The following is a 21,040-nucleotide window of genomic DNA, read 5'->3' as shown; positions in this document are numbered from 1 at the left end:
GGCCGTATGTTCCTGTTTCCTTGTTTTCAGGAAAAGGTGTGTACTGGCCTCATGCAGGTTGCTCCCAGACTTCAGAGCCTGACTTTGGAAAATGGACTTCTTTGATTTCCTGTAGGGTAAGAATCTCTCATTAAAATAAATAAATAAATAAATAAAATACATATCTTTTAGGTTTTGAATGCCAATTGAACTGATTTTGTAAAATTATGATTTGTGGTTTTTTTGTTTTGTTTTTTTAATTGCATTAATGTGTCTGTGGATTTGAATTTCTGTGCCTACCTGTGTTCTTAAAGGCATTGGTGTGTTATGGGTAAACAGATGTTTAGGTTTTGTATACAGTCCCTACTTGCCCTCGTTCTATAGAGAACCAGCTGTGGGGACAAGGTTGGAAGGTGGTCAAAAGGTGTTGTTGTTTTACACCGAAGTCTCCCCTTCATACTACACGAGGTGCAAGTGTGGAGGGGCAAACAGAACTTTCACCCAGGGCAGCAAAATAAATTGAGCCAGCTACGGCTGACATGTACCACACACAAAAACCCACAGAGGTCTACAAAACCAACGGACGTTGGGCCAGTGGAAAGGTGCAGCTCCCCAGGATAATGTTATACCTCCATTAGCCATATGAAATGGCTTCACAAACACACTTCAGTAACAAAGCAAAAGAATAAATTAACCCTGCAGTATGACACCCCACTGTCATTTTGCTGGTCGTGCTTTTGCTGGGTTGGTTGCCGCTGCTGTTCCAAACGACTGCAAGAGTTGCAAACCTGTCTGTACATTTTGCCTCCTAAAAGGACAGTCTGAGCTTCTTATGCCTGCCACACGCATGCACATGCGCACGCCACCCTAAACAAATGTTTAGGCTGTGCACACACTCCCGTTTACTCTGCATCCAGTGCACTCCCATCTCTGGTTTGGGAAGCAGTGGACACAACACAACATGACCCGCAATCCTATGTATCCCACTCTTTCTCATGGGATACTACTGTGTTTCAATGCATTCCCCCACAAACTAGCTTCAATCCGAACTGAGAGACCTAGCTGTGTGTTAAGCTGGCAATGCACACACAGCCTTTCAGTGTCCCAGCCCCTTCCATTGGCTGCACTGGGGCTCTGAAACGACCAGCAGCCCAGCTGGGGTCCCACAACTCATTCTTTGCACTCACCTGTGTCAGCCCTGATGCCTATAATGTTAGGTGTCTCCCCCACAACAGGTATTTGAAGAGCAACACACTGGGACACAAAGCCTTCACCATGTCATGCCTGCTTCCTCGCCGCCACCAACCCCCAAATAATCCTTGGGTGGCAGTTCATCATACAACAAGGCACTATGCACAGAGAGTCTGGCACCACCATGGGGAAACAGGCCGACGGAAGGCTACAGCTTCCATGCTGGGCTTAGAAATCCATCTGCGATCCATCCATTTGTACGTGTGTTTCCACACTGCAGCAAATCCTTCCTGTCATGGTGTTAGGAGAGGCATGTTTGGGATGTGGCAGAAGAACCACAGTAAGCATGTTCCGCGGAAGGCCTAGTCTCGTGGGGTGCTGGCTCCCCTGAAACGAGGTGCCCTTCAAAAGCAGCTCATTGGCACATGGCGCCAGGCCCGCGCCATGCTGCCATGCCCCATGTAGCAAGGTCTCTGGGAGGACAGGGCCTCGCTCCACGTCACTTGCAGACGTTCACCCATTCTGTGGCAGGGCACTCCTCGCACTCCACGTGGCAGCACCAGTGGAAGCGGCAGTGGCAACGCTGGGCATGGACCTCCTGCAGCACATTGTGGCCCCGGCCGCAGCACAGGCTGCTGCAGCCGTCGGGCCGGACGCTGCCCTTAGTGCAAGGGCGGCCATGGGTGCCCGGCGAGCCCAGGCTGGGGTCAGGCTCGCAAAAGTCAGGCGAGGGTTCGTAGAAGATGAGGTGCTTAGCCAAGCGTGAGCGCTGGAGGCGGGGCCGGAAGGCCCCCGAGTTGCTGTTGTGCGGCCGCAAGAGTATGGCGTGGTCCATTCGCTCCCTCAGGTGAGAGCCCACACGGCGGAAATCGGGTGCTGCCAACCAGCAGGTCCGGAACTGGCAGCTCCCTGAGGGGCCGTGGCATTTACATCTTCGCTGGCTCAGCTCTGACACAACCTGCCAAGGACGGGGTGGGAAAGGGACAAGAACAAAGCATTAGCTGCAGGAAAACGTGGGGTATTGCAGTCGCATCAACAATTCCTGTTTTGCCAGACAGGGGCAACAAGGGGCTGAGGCTGACAGAGCTTTCCTGTAAATTTCCTAGAGAGAACTCTGAGATCGTTTCCCTTGTGCCCTGAAAGGAAGTGTGTGTCGTTATACAACCTCCTCCCTGCCTCTTCTCCAGCATGCCAGCAATGTGAGAACATCTGCCAACAGGGGTGCCAACTTGAATTGGGGGGCAGTTAAGCCCTGCCCTGCATATTTGATCACATGATGTGGTGCACGCACATCATTTGAATGGCAATGCCCATCAACTTGGGGGGGGCGGCCCCCTCAAATATTTTATGGGGGGGATGAAAACCCCTTGGCCCCTAGTAGTTGGCTCCTATGTCTGCTAAGCTCAGACTCCATTTTTAAGTGAGACTTAAATACAACTTACGAATTACCATTTTAAGCTTACTTGAACAAAGTTGCTGTACTGTATCTGTTACTCTTCAAGAAGCACACTAAGTGAATAAATGTTATTTTTACATTTTACAAGGGTTTATGTGATGGTTAAGGGGGGGAGGGGTCAATACCAGGAAAATACAGTCTGCCTTAAAAGCTTAAAGCTTCCCTTTAAGCTGCAATGGGATAGCACTCTGCTGAACTCACAAACATGAGGGAGGAAGGTTAATATCTATTAAAAAATCTTCTCCAGCATCTAATCACATCACAACACAAAAATGGAGGCGCTTCCTGCTGCAGGGAAAGAGACGGTACCAGAGACACCAGCCAACTCAAATCCAGTTTGATTTCCGATTAAATCTCTGAATCACCACAACAATCTATAACTATTTCATCTAACTCATTTTTTCTTTACTATTCTTTTTTGGGGGGCAGCCAGTGCATAGAGGGCAGCTCTGTGTGTGCAACTTGAATGGCTATAAAACAAGATTAGACAAATTCATGGAGGAGAGGGTTATTGATGACTACAAGCAATGATGCTATGCTTTACCTCCAGCAATGCTTCCGAATTCCTAGCTCTCCCAGCTGCGTGGGGAGGCGGAGGCTGCAGAACCAGTTGCTGGAAACAGCAGGAGGGGAGAGAGTTCTGGGGCTTGAATCCTGCTTGCTGGTTTCCCACAGGCAACTGAACACAGTGAGAACAGAATGCTAGCCTAGATGCGCCACTGGCCTGATCCAGTAGCCTCTTCTCATGTTCTTATGCATCTGTTTCTCTCTTGAATCACACAATCACACAACACCCTTTCAGGATGTCCTTCTGAATGTTGTGGGGTTATTGCATCTTCGGGGTACACAAAGCTCACGATGTTTTCCATCTCAGAAAATGCATCTTTTCCTACAGGGAGGGAATCCCTACCTTCAGGATAGGGTAAACTTTATTCTGCTGTTAGTCTTACCAATTTAGCTTTGTTAAAAATAAAACTATTCAGTCTTTATGTACAACCTCAGCACTGAAACATTATGCAAAACATTATACAATTTTGCGTGTGTGTGTGTAACAGACTCCCTTGGGAGGTAGTGGACCAAACATCTGTTGCATTTGCCATAGCGACATAAGAATAGAGGAATGCCGCTTATCTGCATCCACAAAAAGTCAGGGTTCCAGTGGTGCCCTGCCCTTCAAGTTCTATATTGGAAGTTCAGGCGGTGAGTCACCCGGACCTTTACTTCATGTCTGTGCCAGGATCCTGCACACTACAGCCCCCTAGTGCCCACAAAGAGTCTTCGAGAAGAGAACAGGAACAAATCTGGGAACAATACTGCACGCTAATCCTTCCAACTCAAATTTGGTTATTTAAATACAGTTAAACAGTGGGATTCCTAGGAGATCCCACCTGCCACAATGACATTGGGTGACCCATTTTTGCCTGCACAGACCATCAGCTGATTGATCCATAATCATGAGCGCTGCAGGCTTGCAACATGAATCCTGAGGGTGCCACATAACGCACTGCATACCGGATTATGTATGTACTTGCCTGCTTACTGCTGCCAACACAAAAGCGTGCGTAGACCTTCAGGAATCCAGCCCCGTGGGGGACCCTTTCTCCCTGCTAACTCCAGCCCAGCCCTTTAGTTACAGCAGATACTCTGGCTAGCAAAGCCCTGCCCCAGGGATGCCTCCTACCTTTCTGCCTACGCGGTGACTGTGGAGCTGCATCCGTGCGTGAGCATCGCGCGGTTTCCCTCGAGGGTCCAAGAAATGCCGGGCAAATTTCTGGGCATAGTCAAAGTCTGCACTGCAGCCCCCCCACTCCCAGGTGTCCTGGGGGCCAGGCTCCCCCCACAAGGAGGCCTTGCCGCGGCTCAGGGTCTGCAGCTGGCTGAGTTTCAGCTTCTGGTTCTCGGTGCCTTGCCCAGCGCAACCACAGCTCTGGAGCTCCCCAAGGCTACAGGCTGTAGCTACTGCATGGGTCACCCCAGCTGCCAGCAGCGAGAAGGCAAAGGCGCTTTCCCGGAAGCCTGTGGGGACACAGAGGAAGGAAGAGGGTGAGTTGGAGATGCAGCTGGAGGGCAGCTCAAATAACCAAGCGAGGAAGCATTTGCAAGGAGACTGGTGGAGAGAAAGGATGCCTGGCTATATATCTAGCCCTGCACATTTTGGGCATGTGTGTGTCCAACAGTCATGTTGATTTATTTATTTGTGACATTTATATACCGCTGACCAACCATGTCCTCTGAGAGGTTCACAAATTTAAAATCAGTTACATGCAGATGGAAAACACAATTGATGCAAAAGCTGCAACCAGCACAAAAGTAACGTAAAACCAGCAGAAATCCACATGGAAGCATTTTTTTTTAAAAAAAGCACTAAAACCCAACGAGGGGAAATGGTTTTTAAATACCTAGTGTTTGGTATAGGAGGCCTGGGAGAAAGAGAAGGTCTTTATCTGGCACAGAAAAAAGGTCCTGACATAGTTGTCAGGTGAGCCTCTTTGGAGAGAGCATTCCACACCCCGGGCTGTAGCACTGAAAGGCTTTTCCAGCAAAGGGACTGACTCATCTCTCGTCTCATTGTGTGACCTCTGAAATCAGGGCTGCCTGTACGCTGCACTACCACTACTGCCATCCCTGCCACACACATAGATCCAGGATTAAGCTAATCCAGAACTTGAACCAAGATAGACAAATTCTGCATCTGGTACAAATCTAGTCAAACATTCTGCACATAATTGCTAATTTCTCATCATTTCTTTTCCTTATTCTATTCAGGGCAGGAAAGTAACAGAAACAGCTATGCAAAACACTCCTTCTTTAGCCACTAGAATTCCTGCTCAATCCCTCATTGTCTGGCTTCTGTGATATCCTCAGGTATTACCCACCCAGTTTTAATCCTTTCACAGTCACGAGGGCTAGGAACTTTACTTTTTTTATTTTTTAGTCACACCAGCAAATTCAAGTTGTGCAATTATAGTTGATTGGGAGGTCTTGAGCGGCAGAACATCTGCTCTAGAAGGCTGGACTTTTTGAGACATGGAAAGTGATGGGGGAAAGCACCAAAAAATGTAGGATAACGGCTGCTTTGATGCAACATCATCTAACCTCCCCGCAAACAAATCAGAATAAATGCTCATTAAACAGCCATTGTTGTCTAATCTTGTCAGCAAACTAATGCTCAATAACATATCATCTGGAAGAGTCCAAAAACAGAAAGCAGAGCTTTTCAGGATTAAATTCTGTGCTTGTGCGGTGAGGTCACAGTGTATATAGAGCCATGCTTAGATCAGCTGAGAACATCATCTTAGTAATGCCATTCGTATGCCAAGTTAGAATGTCAGCAGCTACCCAAAACGAGAGAGTGCCCTTCCCTGGGCAGGATGCCAAAATCTCCCAGTATTTTCAGACCACCACAAAGGGTTTTTTTACGTGGGCTGGGCTGGGATTAAACTGGTTGGGGTTGTGTGTGACCGTGATTTTAGCAACTAACTACTGTGACCATGCACAATCTTTCAGGCTGGGCAGGCGCACCTTAAAATATCTAGTAATTTTAAATTAAATAGGGTTGTGCATGATCCTAGAAGTGGCATGTTTATGTCACTGTCAGGGTTTTCCCAAAGAACCCTGCAAGGCGGCAGTTTGTCCTGGAGTTGAAAGATGCCTAGCTGTCCCCTCACAGAACTACAATTCCCAAGGTTCCCTGGGGTTATTATAAATAAGCCAATCCATAGTATAGGTTTGATCTTCTACAGTGCAATGCTAGACATGTCCACGCAGAAGCAAGCACCAATGGATTTCGATGGTAAATGTGGGTTGCAGTCCTAGGGAGCTTATAGGCAGTCATGATTCTCAAGCTGGATTCAGTCATACCCCAGCAAATTAAGGCAGCACAATTAAAGCTGATTTGGAGCTTGTGTAAAACATATCCGCTTCCCCAAAATATCAGACTTTTTCCAACAAGAAAAATGACTATGGGGGCAGGGAGGATGCACTGGAAAGGGTGGGATTAACACTCACGTGACACAATCTCCCCACAAACAAATCAGGCTGAGGGCTCATTAAACTGGTCGTCTGGAAGCAATCTTAGATCCTGATCTGTTCAGGCTTAGCAGTATTGGTATTTTCTTAAAATCAATGCAGGTTTCTTTTGTAGTGGAGATTAGCCCTCTTTCCTCAAGTAAATTAAGCCTCTTCCTCATCATCCCATCATCCAGCCCTTCGTCTCCACTAATCCTGATTTACCTTTCAGGTTTGTTTCTTGATCAGCCAAGGCCTTTCTGTTATTGATCCTCACTTTCCTACCGTCTTCCCATCTGAGGCTGCCTGAGATCCTGATGAGCCGGGCCAAACTCCCATCGCCACCCTCCTTGACACACCAGGCAAAGGCTCAGAGCCCAGGTGCAAAGGGTTGCAGCTTGATGAAGCTCTTGCCTGCCCAGGGGCTCACTTTGATCTTGGATTTAAATTTGGAAATGGCTCCTTCAAAGCTGAATTAATCAAAGAGATCCAGAGGACCAAAGTAAGGAGCTCCCGGCCAACTTGCCTCTAGGGTCAGGTGTTGGCCACTACATCTGCAACCAGGGAAAGGTGCAACCAAGAAAAGGTGCCTGCAGCAGGTTCAAGGGGAAAGAGCCAGGGCAGGCAGGCAGGGCAGAGCAGACAGGATCTAAGTGTATTGGCGTGTGTGTGTGTGCTTGGGAAGATGCACTCAGATGCTTCCCACCACCCTGTCCCACCAACCAGGTCACTGCCTCCTCCTCCATATCAGCTGCACAGGCAGAGAGGGCAGGCATCAGTATCATCTGCTGTTTACTGATGCCAATTGTCCGCCCGCCCCAGTGGGTAAGTGGCAAGGGTGGCTAGGAGCATCAGTCAGAAAACCAGGAGGAGTTCCCTTTCCTTAGTTTTGGCTAAGCCATCTGCTACAAATCACCCCTTCACTCAGGATTGGCACCCAGCTATTAAGTCGTAACAATAAATGTGCCTTAGAGTTAAAAGGCAGGAAGAAAAGTGAGCAGCCAGTGGCAGAAAGGAGCAGGAATGGGCACAGTGGCAGGGCAGTGCTCAGGGGAATCGGCCGAGTGAAGCAGGCCCAACTCCCCAAGGGATGCCCAGTCCCCATCAATATAGGAGAGCACGCGGGCGTTCATTTACTTGGAAAATTTATAAACCTCTTGTTCAGAAAAAGTTATTCAGTGATGATGTCACCTATCTGACTGGCTTGCGCCAGCCACTCAGAGCGGCTCCCAACAAAAAACAGTAAACAACAACGCCCACTAACAACTTCTCTGGACATACAAGTGGTGTACAAGCCCAATTCTAATTTTAAAACTTGACTAAAAAGATGGTTGCTCGTGCTTCTCCTCCTCCATAGTGGCAGCAGGCTTCAGGAGAAGCCATATTGTAGCAGCTGTCCAAAGATGCTAGCTCTTCACACCAGCCCTGAGGCAGGCCCTGGGAACTGGCTCATCCCAGGCAGTAGGTGTGGAGATGGACAGCAAGGTAAGGGAGGACAGAACTGCAGTGGCAGCACAGCCTGCTGTGCTCCAGCCCCCTCCCCTTGAACTAGCCTATTGTCCTCAGGTCTGGGACAGGACACCATCCAGTCACTGTCAGGGGCTGGAGTGAGGAGGAATGGTGGGGACTGCCCTCCCCTTCCTGCACCTTCCGGAGGAGGACAGTATAGATTTACAGCAGTGTTTGCAGAAGGTCATAGTTCAGGGGCTGCAGAGGGGAGAGGCTGGGAAATATTGGGAGAGCAGCAGGAAGAAGCAGCAGCGGCAGAGGAGAGACAGCTGACAGACTCAGTGTCTTTGGAAAGCATTCCTGACCCCCCTCTCCCAGGACCCAGCGTGCATTGAGAGTAGGAGAACAGAAAGCTCAGAGGCAGAAAGCACTGATCAGGCAATGCAGGGATGCCGTATAATAGGAGAGACAGAGGGAGTGGGACTTTACTCGGAGCAACGCCATTATCTGAGATAGATGGCATTTCTATGTTCTCTGTGAATATTGAATAAAATACTCGGTAAGAATTGTTCTTGCTTATCTGCTTCTTGGCTGCCACCTTGGGAGGAATCAGATTTCCTGAAGCCTGACAGTCACTAGGGTTGAATTCAAATGCAAGACCGGTCAGCTTCTCTTTGTGGACTTGGGAGCAGGGGGTGACATTTTGTTCTTTGCCTCAGGCAGTAACATGTTTGGGGCCAGCCCTCTCACCACCACCCAGTCTGTTCTTATCCTTAAGGTAAAGGGTAAAGTGACCCCTGACCATTAGGTCCAGTTGCGGCACTCTGGGGTTGCAGCACTCATCTCGCTTTATTGGCCGAGGGAGCCAGCGTACAGCTTCCGAGTCATGTGGCCAGCATGACTAAGCCGCTTCTGGCGAACCGGAGCAGTGCACAGAAACGCCGTTTACCTTCCTGCTGGAGTGGTACCTATTGATCTACTTGCACTCTGACGTGCTTTCGAACTGCTAGGTTGGCAGGAGCAGGGACCGAGCAACGTGAGCTCACCCCGTCATGGGGATTCGAACCGCCAACCTTCTGATCGGCAAGCCCTAGGCTCTGTGGTTTAACCCACAGCACCACCCACGTCCCTCGTTCTTACCTTTAAGGTACATTTATTGTTACTCCTGGCCCAAGAATTCTCTTGAGGGAGAGAGACTTCAACCACAGCCAGTTTAGGGAATGGGACCTCCCTCCACTACTGATTTGTTGTTGTTGTTTAGTCGTTTAGTCGTGTCCAACTCTTCGTGACCCCATGGACCAGGCACTCCCTGCCTCAATTTGGTACAGTGGTACCTTGGTTTTCGAACATAATCTGTTCCAGAAGACCGTTTGACTTCAAAACGTTCGAAAACCAAAACTCAACAGCCGACAGCTAGGCTTCAAGGCCTTGCACTCAGTGGAAGTAGTGTTTCCTGTTTGACTTCCGAGGTGCATTCGAAAACCAAAGCAGTCACTTCCAGGTTTTTGGCATTCGGAAACCAAAACGGTCGACTTCCGAGATGTTTGGAAACCAAAGTACCACTGTATTAGGAATAACAATGTCAAGCAAATCAGGTCTAAGCACCAGGAATCCCTGACTACTGGTGAACAATGGATGATGATGATGACATCCTGTTCTCCTGACATGATGGGTGTAGCTCAGGGTTTCCCAAACTTGACACAGCTGGAGTACCCCCTTCACCCCACAAATTAAAACTGGAAGCACATGTCACTTTGATAGCCAGGGCACATTTGCACACCAGGACAGAACTGCTGGTGCGTCGCCAGAGGAGCCAGATGCCGTGCCTTTCATGTGTCAGTGATCTGGCGCAATGCCTCCCAATTTGAAGGAGGAAAGCCCAGGGGTGACATGCAAAGCTGCTGGGTGCAGCCTCCTTGATGAGCGATAAATTCTGCTGTGAATCCTGCACCGCGCGGAATTAAACGATCCAACTGCACTCAGTGCAGAGAAGTAGCAGGATCAGTGCTTTTATTCTAGAAAAAAATGGTGCTGGTATAATAATTTTCTTCATAATAATAATTTATTATTTATACCCCACCCATCTGGCTGGATTTCCCCAGCCACTCTGGGCGGCTCCCAACGGAATCAAAAGCACAACAGAACATCAAACATTAAAACTTCCCTAAACAGGGCTGCCTTCAGATGTGTCCTAAAAGTCAGATAGTTGTTTCTTTCCTTGACATCTGATGGGAGGGCGTTCCACAGGGCGGGAGCCACTACCGAGAAGGCCACTCCCCATGAAGTTGTTACACTAAGTGCCACCCTTTCAGTCAGTGTTTTTCTCCTAGAAAAAAAGGTGCTGGTGCCGCGTACCCCTGAGTAACCCCAGAAAAAGAAAACAGAGCAGAATCACCATTCACAGCAGAGGCTGGTTGATGAATCACACAGGGATGCAGCAGGCAGCCTCTTCTGTGACTGGGCTCTTCTGGCTCAAATAGCCTTTTGCATCCAGTTCATTTATTTCTTGTGGCATGCTAGCAATGATTTCATGGCACACTGTTTTGCAATTACCACTGGAACTCCCTGGGCCTTATTTGGCTTTCCCTCCATTTGTAGTGACCGTTTGGCTCCATTTCTGTTGTCACAAGAGGGGAAAGGGGGCACTGAGTCAGAGGGAGGGCCAGTGGGGAGGTGAAGGAGGGTGCAGCAATGATAGCAAGGCATGAATCAAGTTCTGGTTTTATTGCTTACAGACTCCAACAGAAGAAGAGGAAAGTGTCAAATCACATCACACGGCAAGTATCCTCTCAAGCTCCTCACCTCTCTTCAGAACAGCGCTGTTGAGAAGCATGGTGCCACTGCTGCTCAAGTCCGAGCAATCCCACCGCCTCTCTTGCAGCTGATGCCGGCATTCGTGGATGGCGAGGTGGACGCCTTGCAGAGCTGAAGCCATGGCTTCTGGGCTGCGGGTGCAGAGCCCAAGCTGGCGCCGGCTCAGCCAGGGGAGGGTCATGCAGATGGTGTTGGGGGTAAGAACAGGTTCAGCCAGCACCCTTGGGCCTAGGAAGTCATGGCCCACGATCCTGTAGGAGAACAGAGGAATTAAGCAGGGACTTGGCTTTGGGAACAAAAGAGGAGGAGGGGAGAGAGAGAGAGAAAGGCAGAGGCTACTTACTGCCTCACCCACAGATCATAACAGACAGGAGCGAAGACAGTGGGCAGAACAGAATGCTAAACGATGGAAGCTCCATAATGGAGATTGGGTGCCCCTTAGATAAAAGTACACCCATCCATCTGGGCATGGAGTAAGCTACACAAGTCCTTGGCTAGACAAAATCAGCTACAATGGCCTAAAAAAACTGGGCAACAGCACGAGGTATCTACAAATTCTCTGGGCCTGTGTCCATCACTAGCACCAGATGCGGAAGCTGGAGCTGGAGTCAACAATGGAACTGGAGCAAAGAGACCAGAGGATTAAGGAGCTCTGAAGAGAGCTATGAACCCAGCAAAGTCCAGAGGAGACTGAAGGACTTATGTAGCCATTGTCTCTACCAGGTCCTCTGCAGGGTCATTCTCCCTCCTCCTGGGCAGATCCTTCCTTCTGAGTACAGTGTTACCTCTGGATGTGCACGGGATCTGTTCAGGAACCCCGTTTGCATCCTGAGCAGAACACAACCCGTGTCTGCGTGTGTCGCAATTCGCCACTTCTGCGCATGACGTCATTTTGAGCGTCTGCACATGCGCGAGTGGCGAAACCCAGAAGTAACCCGTTCCATTACTTCCGGGTCGCCGCAGAACGCAACCTGAAAACGCTCAACCTGAAGCGTCTTTAACCCAAGTTATGACTGTAGACCCTTTGGGTCAGAGTTGTCTGGAATCCAAACAGGCTCCTGCGGCTTTGGCTTTCCCATCAGCTTCGCAGCCTCCCTTTGTACCCAAGGCTTAAAGGAGGGTAGGAGAGAACTGCAGAGAAAGGCAGGGCTCAGGATGGGGTCATGGAGTGGGGATGGGGGGGGCAGGATGTGTCCAGGTGAGGCATCTCAGAGATGGGGCTCTACAGGCTGTCTTCGGATTGGTTTCTCTATGTCTTCAGTGGGAACGGGGTTTCGTGTGGGAGCCCCATCATGCCCCTACCTCCAAGGAGGTCTCTCCAGGGTCTGGATCAGCCAGGATCTCAGTCCCATGCGTCTTTGCAGGAATGCAGGGTAGGGGAGACCTCTGAAAGGGGAGGGGCTTCTGTGCAAAATTCTGTGGACACCGCCAGAAATTTGGGGGTGCCACCATATCTGTATCTATCCCCTGAATCATACAGATCCATTCCCTTTCCACCACATTCAGATATATATAGCTTCCAATTTAGAGCTGGGAATGAAGTTAAATTGTTCCTTTCCCTCCTTCATTGAATTATGTATGCTATTCCCCCTCCCTGCCCGCTCTCTGACCCACTGATCTCAGCCAGATGCAGAAAAACCCACCTTAGCCCCTAGGACTTCAATCTTTGCGCTACAACCTCTCCATTTCATTCCATTCTCAGGTAAGGTGGGAGGGAGAGAGGGAATGACTAGGAAGCACAACTCCTGCGGTTCTGCTAAACCTGACGGGTCCCACTCCTCAAGCAGAATCGGGGCCAATGCATTTCATCACACACGTGTGGAGGGTCGTGCAAAACCCTTGTGGCAGTCCAGCCCAGCTCTATTGCCTGAGGGAGAGATCAGTGCACCTGGGTGGGCGAGTATCCAGGGGGAAATTCCCTGCCTGCCCCCCCACCCCCCTCACTGGCACTAGATGAAAGCCAGGTTGAAGATCAAAAGCATCACCCTGAGGCTCAGCACCCAAAGAGGGGGTGGGGGTGGAGGGGAGGGAGGGAGGGAGATGTTCCCCTGGCAGAAGCCCCTCCCAGATCTAACACAGGGTGTCTCCGTGGCAACAGAAGGAGGAGCAGGAATAACCCCGGCAGTGGCAGACACAGACATGTCGATGTGGGAAAGGGAAATGGAGCCAAGTTTCCTGATCAGAAGGGGCCACCATAGCAACCGCCCAGTGGAGAGGGACATCCTCAGGTCGTTTTCACCTGCAGCTCCAGCTCCTGCTCCCAGCTGACACAGAGAGATCAGTGGCAGTCCCTCCGATCACACACCCTCTCCTGGAAAATTACCCCAGACAAACATCAAGCATTTTTCACAACAAGCCCCACAGGGAAGGAGTTTTCCATAAGTGGGGCACTTACCTTAGGGCCTCTCATCACAAGAGGACCAAATCAGCCCCTAAGGGCACATGATAGATCTATCTAATCATACTCTAAACAGAAATATGGGAGTCAAACATTATAGAACGTTCTCCCTATACAGAATTGGGGCCAATTGATTTCGTCATCCATGTGTGCAGGGTTGTTGCCACACTGAGCCCTTGTGGCTGTCACATGCATCCAGTTTATGATGCTCAGAGGGACGTTCTTTTGAACCTGTGAATCCTTCCTTCCTTCCTTTATACCAACAAGAACCACTACTGCAGCTTAGATACCAACTCGGCAATCCTGTGCATGTTTACTCAGAGGTAAGTCCCACTTGACAGTATCCTAAGCGAAGTGGGCAAGGGACTGCAACCTGGAGGAAAGGCCCATTAAACAACAGCAGAATTTACTTAAGAGTAAATGTGCATAGGATTGTGCTGGGCTGCTGCAATAATGTGCTTAGGTACTTGGGAATAAGCCTTGTTAAATTTGGTGGGATTTACATCAGAGTAAACATGCTTAGAACTGTACTGTGCCTGGCTGATTGTGGCCTGGGGCGATCTTCACTGATTCACAGATAAGAGCCTACATCTCCAAAACATCTCTCAGGGTCACTTTGCATCAGGAATGAGGAAGCTGTGGCCTTCCAGATGCTGGTGGACTCCAGCTCCCATCAGCCTCAGCCAGCATGGCCAATGGTTGGGGGTGATGGGAGCTGGAGTCCAGCAACACCTGAAAGGACCCCGCCCTGGTTTTACATATTGCCTGTAGTGGCATGGTAGCTGCCTCTGCTGTGGCTGTTCCCAAGCCACTCTGGGAATGCATAACGCTTCCACCCATGTTACACAACATGCCAATGACACACCACCCAAAAAGGCAGGCGTTGCTGGCATGTTATGTCAACGTACACTTTATGTCTATATGCTGCTGTGTCAGTGCGAGCACAGCCCTCAGTCCGCATACACATCTGATAAAGCAAGGCTACAAAAAATGCAAACCGCGATGAATCAGTTTCCAAAGGGCTGCGATACCATCTCCTTTCGTGAACGTGAAGCGTCCTCAAAGCATCTGAGCATAAGAACATAACAGCAGCCCCGCTGGATCCAGGCCAAAGGCCTCTCTAGTCCAGCGCTCTGTTCCCACGCAGTTCACCCAGACACCTCTGGGAAGACTACAAGCAGAAGATGGCTGCAATGGTCCTCTCCCACTTCGGTTCCCCAGCATGACTCTGAGCCCAGAGGTAATAGATCCATCAGGACTCTGAGGCATTAAGAGCCTTATCCTCCCTGAATCTCTCTAATCCTCTTTCAAAGCTGCAAACCACTTTGAGATTCCCCCCTCTTAAAAATATAAACAATATAGAAATATTGTTATTATAATTATTTCAATCCAAATTGGTGGTCATCACTACCTCATGTGGTCAAGACGGGGATAGCCCATTAGCACTACCCCCTCAGAGGAAGAAACTCTCATTCCATGCACAGGTGTCCACTCGTTCAGCTGCTGTCCAGCTGAGACCCTCCAGCACATATTAGCATAAGCTTGTGCTCAGCCCCTTGCTTGGTCATCTACAACGAGTAGAGAAATGCCTGCAGGTAATGACTCTCTCACACCCCACCTAGTCATAGAGAATGTTTGACTCTTGGAGGTTTAGAAGAGACCCGTGCCACCTCTGACGCACAGGTCGCACTGCCTAACACTCCTTTTCTCTCTTCTAGCTCCTGAGTTGTAAGCCCTCAATCTGCAAGAGAAAATGAACCGAGCCAGCCTGCGCTTTGAACAGATGAAGCTGCCTCACATCTAACCATATCAGTGGCCCACATAACCCAGTTCTGTTTACTCTGATGGGCAGCAGCTCTCTAGGGCAGGGATGAGGAAGAGGTGGCCCTCCATATGCTATTGAATTACACCTCCCCTCATTCCCTGACCACCAGCTGTGCTGGCTGGAGCTGAGGTGAGTTGGCATCCAAAAGCATCTGGAGATCCACAGTTTCCCCATCTCTGTCCAAAGGTTTCGTGAAAGGGGTCTTTGTGAATTCTGCTGTCTCAAACTCCTGGAGATGCTAGGGTCTGAGCCTGGAAGGGACCTGCAATGTCATGTGTCTCATAACTGAAGTATGTTGCCTCCCTTAGCTCAACCTCAGGTATGGGCAACGTGTGGCCCTCCCCATGTTGCTTGACTACAACTCCTATCATCCCTGATCAAAGGCCATGCTGGCTGGAGCTGAAGGGAGCTGGAAGTCCAAAAACATCAATAGGGCCTCACATTCCTCACCTCTGGTCAGTGGCGTAGCGTGGGGGGTGCCAGGGGTGCCGGCCGCACCGGGCGCAACATTTGGAGGGGCGCGTTTGGCCGGCCCCCCTCGAGGAAGCGGGAACCTCTCCAAGGCGGGAGAGACCTCCTCCCGCCGCCAGCCTTCGGAAGGCTGCTCCAAAGCCTGGCGGTGGGGCGGAGAGACCTTCTCCCTGCGCCAGCCTTCGGATGGCTGTCCTGAAGACTTGTGGTGGGAGAAGGCGTAGCGTGGGGGGTGCAGGGGGGGCTGCCGCACCTGGCGCAACATCTGGGGGGCGCGGAAGAGACTCGAGTGCTAAAATCCATGGGTTAGGGGGCGCAAATTACTTGCCTTGCCCCGGGTGCTGAGAACCCACGCTACGCCACTGCCTCTGGTCTAGCTTGGGCAATGTTATTATGGCATCTATTTTAACCAACCTAATACCTAAGTTGGTCTTAAATCTAGTGAAAGCTAGCATTGACTTGCATATAAAAACACATGGCACACAATTCTTGCTGTGGATTAATCTGGAGTAACTACCACTCTTGGTCCCATACACAGAGCTAGTCTGCATGTAATACTGAGCCAAACTATGTCTTAGTGTGAATATGCAGGCATGCAAGCTCTGTTTGTAGTTTGGCTTAGCATTACGTGCGGAACCAGCTCATAATCACAAACAATCCACGCAGACCATCATTAACTCATCCTGAGCTACTGGTCTTCAGCTGGTGGGCTGTGCCATGATCCAAGCTGAGGCACAACAGGAGCACTATCCTCACACAAGTAGATGGCATATAAGAAATGGGTCCCCAAATGCATGTTTGGGTTAAAAGTCGGCCCGGGATCCAAAAAGAGTGAAGAGACATGTCCTCAGCGATCATCAGAAATGTGTTCCAGGAATTCCGCCTACATATTCCCTCAGCTTTAACCCTCTAAACTCACTGCTTTCGTGGAAAATCCAGGCATCACATTTTAAAAATCCAGTGGGAAAGCAGGGACAGAGGAAGTTGACTGGGGAGAGGCTACAGCTGTACAGTTTGTCCTTGGCATATTGCTTGCTGCGCACTGATGTAGTAATGAAGAAGCAAGCATGATGCCAACTGGGCAGATAAATGCCCTTCCACACCAGGGGCCCTCATTAGCCCCACATAATCACACCAGTGCCATTCTCCTGGCTGTTCAGTATCCCCAGCAGGACAGGGGCAGCAATTTCTGGGACAGCTCCATTCCCACCACCACAGCACCGCACCTCAGTGAATCACTTACCCTCTCCAAAGGCAGAGGCAGGCAGCAAAGAGACAAGTGGCCACACAGGGGCTCATTGGAGCCATGCCAAGCTCTGACCGGGCTGCTCTCTAGTTTGGCTGGAGGTCACCCTCTCCCTCATGGCCCTCCCAAGCGGGGCAGAAGGAGGACGGTTCTGGAATAAGAGACAGTAAGTAAGTGGGGTGGGAAGTGGGCAGGGGGGAAGCGAGCCGATAGCCCTTTCCCAACGTCCTCCTGATTCCCTTGGAGGAATAAGGGTCATTTCCCCAGCCCCTGACTCCTTCGCCTACCCCAAAATATGAGCTGAATCATGGCCTCCCCGTAGTTTAAAGCATTTTTTAAATGGCAGCAGCTAAAGGGATCAATACAAAAAGTAAAGAGGCAGCCATGTGAGCACAGCTCCTGACAGAAGCTCCCTCAATTCATTCTACTCAAGCTCTGCCATCTCCATCCCACCTACTGCAATCAAGTTTCAAGGGCTATGCTGGGTATGAACTTGGGAGGAGGAAGAGCGACCTGCGGGTATAGGGCGGTATATAAATTCAATTAGTAATAGTAATAATAATAGCAGCACAGGTCAGAAAGAAGCTCAAGCTTCAGCAATTATTTTCCTCCCACAAATTCCTTCCTGCAGCTGGAAAGGCAACCCAGTTCTCAACACACACACACACATTTACAACGGGGCACTGACCTAGGATTGCCAAAAGCCCCCTTGCCCCCTCCAGCGTGAAAGAGCGGCAGAAATCCAATACTCCATTATGGAGATAGAGCACTATCAGTTGAATTTCTGCCTGTCTGGCCCTAATTAAAGATACAGGTGAGGGCAAGGATGGTCAGGCTACGTTGAACCTAGCGGCATGGCTTCAAACACAGTGACCCCAGATCCCCAGCTTATGCGGGAACAGCTCACAGTCCCGTCCCCCCCCCCCAGCAGACCTGCCTTCCCGCAACCGAGGAGAGCGCGCGCCCTTCCTTCTCCGCCTGCCCCAAGCTTACCGTGGCAGCCCGGAATCCCCTCCCCTCTCGTCCCTCTTCTCTCGCTCATCTACCTGCCCCTTCTCCCTCTCCCTCTCTCCGCGGCCGCGGGAGCCTCGCCTGGGCGAGGTTTTCCCCTCCCCATCCGGGGGCAGCTGGAGCCGGGAAGCAGCTGTTCAGTTCGGGTGCGGTTCCAGTGCCCACACCCACGGGCGTGAACGCCAGCCCGCCGTGGGTCCCACGGGCCGCGCGCGGCGCCTCTCTTCTCCCCAGGCGCAAAGCGCGGACCCCACCTTCTCCCGCAGCTCCTCGGCTGACCAGGAGGCGACCCGCCCGCCCGCACCCCCGCCGCCCGCCTTCCACCGGAGAGAACCCAGGCGTCCGGGCGCCCCAAACCCCGATCCCGTCTCCCCTGAGCGATTGGATCCCAACCACTGGATCCTAGCCTCTCCCTGCTTTCAAGCCTCTACAGGTTGCCTTCCCGCAGATGCATAGAGAGGATTAGAGCAGAGGAAAGTTTCTGTTCGGTTCTTTTGATTCCCTCTCCTTCCTTCGCCCCCCGCCCGCCCTTCGCTCTCGTTCCTCCTCTAACCTCGCGCGCCGGCCTTTTTTCTCCCTCCGTCCGGACGATCTGCTCGGGCGCTTCTGCAGCCGGCTGGCAGGTTTCATGTCTCCACTCCCCTTTTCCTAGCAGGCTCCGCTGCCGTCCCTCCTGCCTCGGGCGTCCCAGCCCCACACGCTCGCGTGGGTCGGCCTCGCTTCCTCCCCCCCCCCCCGCTTTTCCTGGGGGCGGGTGGGAAACCGCGCGGCAGGAAAGAGAGATCCAAAGGCCATCTAGTCCAGCACACGCACACCGCACGCGGGGAGCGCGCACAGCCCCAAGGCAGAACGACGCACCCGCCCCTCCCAACTAGCCCCCGGGTGTTACGAAAAGGAGAGAGCAGGTGCACCACCCCAAAAACAGGAGCCGGGCGCGTTCGGGACTCTAGCCAGTCTTCAAAGATAAGCCCCGGAAAGGTTGCAGCATTGCAGCAATAAAACTGCTAGCCTCTGTGCGAAGCTAAGCAGGGTCCGGTATGGTTTCAAATTGGATGGGACACCGTGTGTTGAGATAGGTAGTTGGTTGGGCTACAATTCTGTAACTTTGTGGTTTAGGATCCCGCAATTCCCCTTTCCCAAACACAGGGAGGCCCTTCAGAAATTGCCGGACTGCAACTCCCACCATCCCTCACCATTGCCAATGTTGGCTTGGGGCTGATGGGAATTGGAGTCCCAACGCTGTGAAGCCGGGAGGGGGGCTCCATCTCGAGAGCCTAATGCCCCGCAACTGAATGGGTATCCCTTTCATAAATGCGGCATGCACGACACTTAACTGCAACCCCGTTATATTCTTGGGAGAATGTTACCTATGGTTCCTCCTATTTAGCCCCACGGGAGGAGAGGCAGCATCGATTGGCCTGGAGAAATTTGATTGTTGGCCAAGCATTTAAACCTTTATCTTCGCTCCCCCAATACTGTACTGAGTTCCTGGTCTAGAGGTGTTGCAAGGTCGTTCATCAACCCGGGCGCTCCTTCTCAGATTGAATTGCATTGCTGCACGAAGAACTGAGACATGTTCGGGGCGGGGGGGGTGGAGCCCCTCTTTAGCGCGTTGTCCCGGGTGGCGCGTGGACTCCGAGTAGACGGAAGTGCTGCTGAGCCAGTCGGTAGCGTAAGTTAGACGGTCCGCCACGCAGCGAGCGAGCGCCCCAAAGGCGGGTTGGTTCCGAGGCCACGTCGGATAATAGCAGCGCGATGCGATGTAGACATTGCGAACCTAACTCTAAGCAAGATCGGGCTGCACGTCGGGTGAGCTGCCTTGCAGAGAGCAAGCATGCACGGCTTGCGCTTCAATTGCAAGGCGCGCTTGGACAGGATGCCTGTGTTGCATGACTTTCCTTGGCTCGGTTAGGCTCCCTTCGAATTATTGCACGGGCAGGCCGCTCGCAAAGCTGGAAGGGGCGCAGGCGATCGCTAATGGGGAGGAAAAGGCGGCGATCTCCTCTCCCACCCTTCCCTCCAGGCATAAATCAGCCCTGCACAGAGCAACTCCCACCTATAGGACTTCGCACACAATCCAGCCCCCGCGTTGCAGTGTTAGGTTATGGGGCCTACAGAGCGAGCAAACCGGGATGGCTGCGCAAGCCAGCAGGCGCCCTAAGTAAGAGGAGCATTATGCACAGCGGGGTTTGGGGGGGTGTGAAGCTACAAAGCACCACCACCAGCCGGACTCCTGTTCTCCGAGCCCTGCAGCCTGGCGGGGTTGCTGCTTGCTGCCATCCATCACAGGACACTCCCCAAGTTTCCAGTCCGCGGGGTGCCCGCCGCTTCCTTCCCGCCCTGGCGCGCGGCTCCGCGAGCCCAACTCGCGTGCAAGAGAGGGACTTTCCAGGGTGGGGTCGCCTGATCCGCAGGCTCGGTGGGCTTTGCCTGTGCCCGTTCCCGGGAGCCGGGACCTTCCCTGACTGCGGCAGGGGCGGCGCGCGAGGCGCTCGGATGCAATTGCACAGCTCACAGCGGTTCCTTCCTCGCGTCCGCCCTGCTTTCTCCCCGCCCGTTTATCTTGGCTGCAGGGGACGATTATGTATGAGTCAGTCGGAGGGGAAGGTGAGGCGCTGAGGGTGGGATGGAGCGGCGGACGGGCTATCCCTCTCTCCGGGGGTGGGTGACCACCAGGCTTTGGGCGCCAGGCCTAGTCTCGGGTTCTATTTCCGTCTCTGGGAGGAAGATGACTGAGGTCTGGAGGGTTAGAAGTTGAACATGAGGCTGGGAACGAGCCAACACGTTCTCGGCTCTTGCCTTTGCTCTGGGGTTCAGAAAGGAAGGCTGGCTCTGAATCCTGGCCAGGACTCCCCCAGAGAACCTGTTTTGGAAGCTGGGGGGTGGAAGGACACGAGAAGGGCCTGGGACATGAGAAGAGTGCTGTTGAGAATGTGCAGAGTGCATTCTCTCACCACCAAGGATCTACCACAACAAAAGGCCACTGGGTTGAAATTTGCAAGTCCACTGCCCCCACCCCCAAGCTTGGCAGGTTGTCACACGATGTTGTGATGGCCATTAAATGATTTGATGGGTGGGCATTGGAACCAGATAGGTCTATCGGGGCTCCCAATAATGACATTATATGGAGCACCCATGTTCAGATGCAGTATACCACTGAATAACTGATGCTGGGGACAGCCACTACCTTGA

General features: G+C 51.6%; 1 protein-coding gene across 5 annotated transcripts; it reads right to left on the bottom strand.

The window, feature by feature from the left end:
• Positions 1-494: 494 nt before the first annotated feature.
• Positions 495-19,422, bottom strand: WNT10B (Wnt family member 10B). Of its 5 annotated transcripts, none has more exons than XM_082206012.1 (5): positions 19,216-19,422; positions 16,835-16,988; positions 10,886-11,148; positions 4,308-4,642; positions 495-2,128 (listed from the first exon to the last, which is right to left on the bottom strand). In XM_082206012.1, the coding sequence occupies exons 2-5, from the start codon at positions 16,897-16,899 to the stop codon at positions 1,670-1,672; spliced, it is 1,122 nt and encodes a 373-aa protein (XP_082062138.1). In that variant the 5' UTR covers positions 16,900-16,988; positions 19,216-19,422; the 3' UTR covers positions 495-1,669. The 5 variants fall into 5 exon arrangements, with proteins under 5 accessions (XP_082062138.1, XP_082062135.1, XP_082062136.1 ...); XM_082206009.1 differs by lacking the exon at positions 19,216-19,422 and adding an exon at positions 18,402-18,676; XM_082206010.1 differs by lacking the exon at positions 19,216-19,422 and adding an exon at positions 17,884-18,056.
• Positions 19,423-21,040: the final 1,618 nt, after the last annotated feature.

Source organism: Podarcis vaucheri (genome assembly GCF_965113315.1).
Source record: "Podarcis vaucheri genome assembly, chromosome: 2".
Taxonomy (NCBI): domain Eukaryota; kingdom Metazoa; phylum Chordata; class Lepidosauria; order Squamata; family Lacertidae; genus Podarcis; species Podarcis vaucheri.
The sequence above is the reverse complement of the archived record's forward strand: the minus strand, read 5'-3'. Positions and strand labels throughout refer to the sequence as shown.

What these genes read in the sequence shown, in the direction of transcription:
- WNT10B (XM_082206012.1), bottom strand. Translation starts at nt 16,899, where the DNA reads ATGGCTCCAATGAGCCCCTGTGTGGCCACTTGTCTCTTTGCTGCCTGC. An exon ending in TGCCTCTGCCTTTGGAGAGG is followed by an intron (nt 11,149 to 16,834) that starts GTAAGTGATTCA and finishes GTTCTCCTACAG; the next exon opens with GATCGTGGGCCATGACTTCC. An exon ending in GTCACCGCGTAGGCAGAAAG is followed by an intron (nt 2,129 to 4,307) that starts GTAGGAGGCATC and finishes CGTCCTTGGCAG; the next exon opens with GTTGTGTCAGAGCTGAGCCA.